This window comes from Ctenopharyngodon idella, chromosome 3 (assembly GCF_019924925.1).
Source record: "Ctenopharyngodon idella isolate HZGC_01 chromosome 3, HZGC01, whole genome shotgun sequence".
Taxonomy (NCBI): Eukaryota; Metazoa; Chordata; class Actinopteri; order Cypriniformes; family Xenocyprididae; genus Ctenopharyngodon; species Ctenopharyngodon idella.
The window spans coordinates 55,701,560-55,704,773 of record NC_067222.1 but is presented as its reverse complement, the minus strand read 5'-3'; the positions used below and the strand labels follow the sequence as shown (position 1 = coordinate 55,704,773).

Genomic DNA, 3,214 nt, shown 5'->3' with positions numbered 1-3,214 from the left:
CTTGATTCACTGATCTCACCAAGAGTCTGATCTCTGAGGACATTATTTAGATTGAATAATTTCACATTATAGTAGCCCTAGAATACCACTGCCTGGAATTTGTGCTTTTTTATTTTGAAATGTTTTTAAGTTATGCAGAAAATAATTGGACAGGATCATGTAGACTCACACAGACATCAAGATTCAGCGTATGAACCTCAACAATGGTGACAGTCAACAAAATATTCAGATCAACTCTGAGCATCATAAAACAAGCTACTAAAGTCACAAAAAAAAGCTTTTATTGATTGTCACCATTGTTGAGGTTCATTCGCTGATTCTTCATGTCTGTGTGAGTCTACATGATCCTGTCTAAATAATTTCTGCAAAATGACTTAAAAATATTCAAAATATTAAGCAAGACATGACTCTTGGTGAGATCAGTGAATCAGGACACTACATGAATCATCAGATCAGTTTTACTTCTCTCAACTTTTGCTTATAACAAATGTGCTTCAGAAACATGCCAGAAAAACATTAAAGTTAAGAAGTGAAGGGTCAAGAGCCCAACTAAAGCAAGCCTCACCTCCATAATGGTGACTTCAAACTGTATTATTTTCAATAAAACAGCGCTAAGGCTTCCTGGAGGCTAAGTGAGAGCTGCCAAATGAGCAAATTCTCAGGGGCCCTGCGCTGGCATCCCTAAGTGGGCCTGTAAAGGGCCATTGTAGGCTCGTTTGCAGGGTAGGACTAGTTCGCAAAAGTAGGTTTTTCAAAAAATACAAAATACCTGAAAATTTTGCATACACATGACACGCCTACACCTAATGGTTCAGGAGTTACAAGGCATTTTGTACTTTTGACCGCTGTAGCATCCCCGTCAGTCAAAGTTTCAAGTTTCTATGACTTACGATTTGATCTGTTTACTTTTAGGGGACAATGCTGACCCTTGGAAATTTTAACAATTACAATAGGGTTTCAGCGCTACGTGCTTGAACCTCTAATAAGAAAATCAGTACAAATACAATAGGGTTCCGGCACCTGTTCTGCCACAATACCATGGTGTAGTTAGTGTTACTACATTAAATCCATGGTAAATGATACAGATTTGAGATTCAAAAGCCTTCTGACTGTACCGTTGCTCAGTGTTTTCCTGTTTGTCAGTGCTGTTTCATTTGGATCACAGAGACATTTGTGTTCTTCGCTGAATTCAAGCGCTTCTCACTGGATCTCACATTTGAACTTTGAGCCAAGCAGATGAATGGTCTGTGTGGCGCGGGACACATAAGAATATTATATTTCGATAATTATTGCTATCATTTTTTCACACATACGTAATTGGAATAACAGATTTTTGTCAGTCTAGTTAATGAATAGACTCAGATCTATTTAAACAGCAAGGGACAAGATGAGAGCCAATGCAGTAGAGGCCTGGCCACAGAAAGCATATTATCAGAAAAGGTCTATAAAAAGTCTGAAAAAAAGCATGCGAGAGGCTCACTTATACTACTTTAAATTTACATGTGATTTAATGATAAAGTGTGTATAAGTTAGAGTATGTCTCTTTGATGTGTAATCTGACTCAGAGACAGTTCGGACTCGTAAACTCTAAATCCAGCATAGAGGGGTTCAGTGAATGTGGTGTTGAATGTGTGTAAGTGTGTGAGTGTGTCTGTGTCAGAGACACTGTAGAAGGACAGAGTGCCAGCCAACCAGTCCAAGTACACTCCTACTCTACTAGACAGGGGTGAAGGGACTGATAAGTCAGTTCTCTTTTTATTGTGCCAGACAGTGAATCTGTTATCAGAGCAATCAAGACTCCAGGATTTGTCATTGTATCCAAACCTACAATCACTACCTCCCTTCCTCTTGATTCCTTTGTAGGCCACTGCTGCATGACCCCATCCACTCCATTTAACTTCCCAGTAACAGCGTCCAGTCAGGCTCTCTCGACATAGAACCTGTTCACCACCATCAAATCTCTCTGGATGATCAGGATACAGCTGCGGATCTTCAACATATGTTGCCTTTCTATTCTCCTCAGACAGAATGATGCAAGTGTTTGCTGTGTTTGGATCCAGTGTGAGATCACAGGCATCTGAACACAAGAAGAAGATGAGAAATGTGTCCAAGATAGTTCACAACACTGTTACATAGGGCTGGGCACTGACACAAATTTCATGATTCAATTTGATTTTGATTCACAAGCTTGCAATTCGATTAGATTCCGATTCAATATTGATTATTTTGGATATACATATACAGGGTGCGATTTGTAGGGGGTGATTTTCCCCCTTCTGGTCTATGTATCCCTGCCTCTGCTGAATAAAAAAAAATCTCCCCTGGGTGATGCTACATACTCCAAAAAACAGAGCATATACAATACCAAAAATAAAAATATTTTTTAAAAATCCACAAGTAAAACGCTGCGTTTATATAGAGCTGTCTCTTTATGACCACAACAAATGGGATACTTTTCAGACATGCATTCCAACTGCATTCCAAAGTCAAACGAGCGCAGAAAAGGTACAGGTGACGACGAGGGAGCTTCAGTTGAACAACAGTGAACTGCGGTCAGCTGAGATGTTGTCAGGCTATGTCAGTAAAACTCAGAAAAATGAACATGACTGTCCAATCAGCTGTTATACTGTACGGAGCATGCTCAAGAATTGCAAACGCAAATTCGGCTGGGCGCGCTGCATGTTACAGCTTAAATAAAGCACAAAAGAAACTATGTGCATGTACCATCGTTGTTCTGTTGTAAATTAAGTCATGAAATTACCAAACGTATGATTAAAGCTGCCTCAAAACTGTGCATGTATATATATTTGTTGACGTGGTTTTAAAGCTATTGTTATTCAATTTGTTGGCCTTAAAACGTCTTAAAATGCACATATGTACACCAGGGAAATCAAAATTTTCTCGGAGAGCATGCCCCGAAACCCCAGCACACTACATTTTGTGACCCCGGCAATTATGAAACCCTGCTTATGGCCCTGATTCTATTCTGTCTAACGAAATATGAGGTAAACGTGTATTTCTCCGTATGTGCACACTTTTGGACTAAAAGTTTGTACTGTATGTGTATGCACTGTGATCAAAAATAAATGGGAGCAAACGCGATTAAATGTAGAGGATTGTGTCTTTTTATTCTATTAAAAAAATCAATAACTAGGCTACCAATTGATTTTTGATGATTTTGCATTCCTATCAGAAATTATTAGTGTCGTTGCAA

General features: G+C 39.0%; 1 protein-coding gene across 1 annotated transcript in view; it reads right to left on the bottom strand.

The window, feature by feature from the left end:
* Window positions 1–657: 657 nt before the first annotated feature.
* The window catches only part of LOC127508751 (NACHT, LRR and PYD domains-containing protein 3-like), a 360,258-nt gene continuing 357,701 nt past the window's right edge, over window positions 658–3,214 (bottom strand). The window contains exon 8 of the mRNA XM_051887095.1: window positions 658–2,077. Within this exon, the coding sequence (XP_051743055.1) occupies window positions 1,530–2,077 (548 nt within the window). The 3' untranslated portion in view covers window positions 658–1,529. The remainder of the gene's footprint in view (window positions 2,078–3,214) is intronic.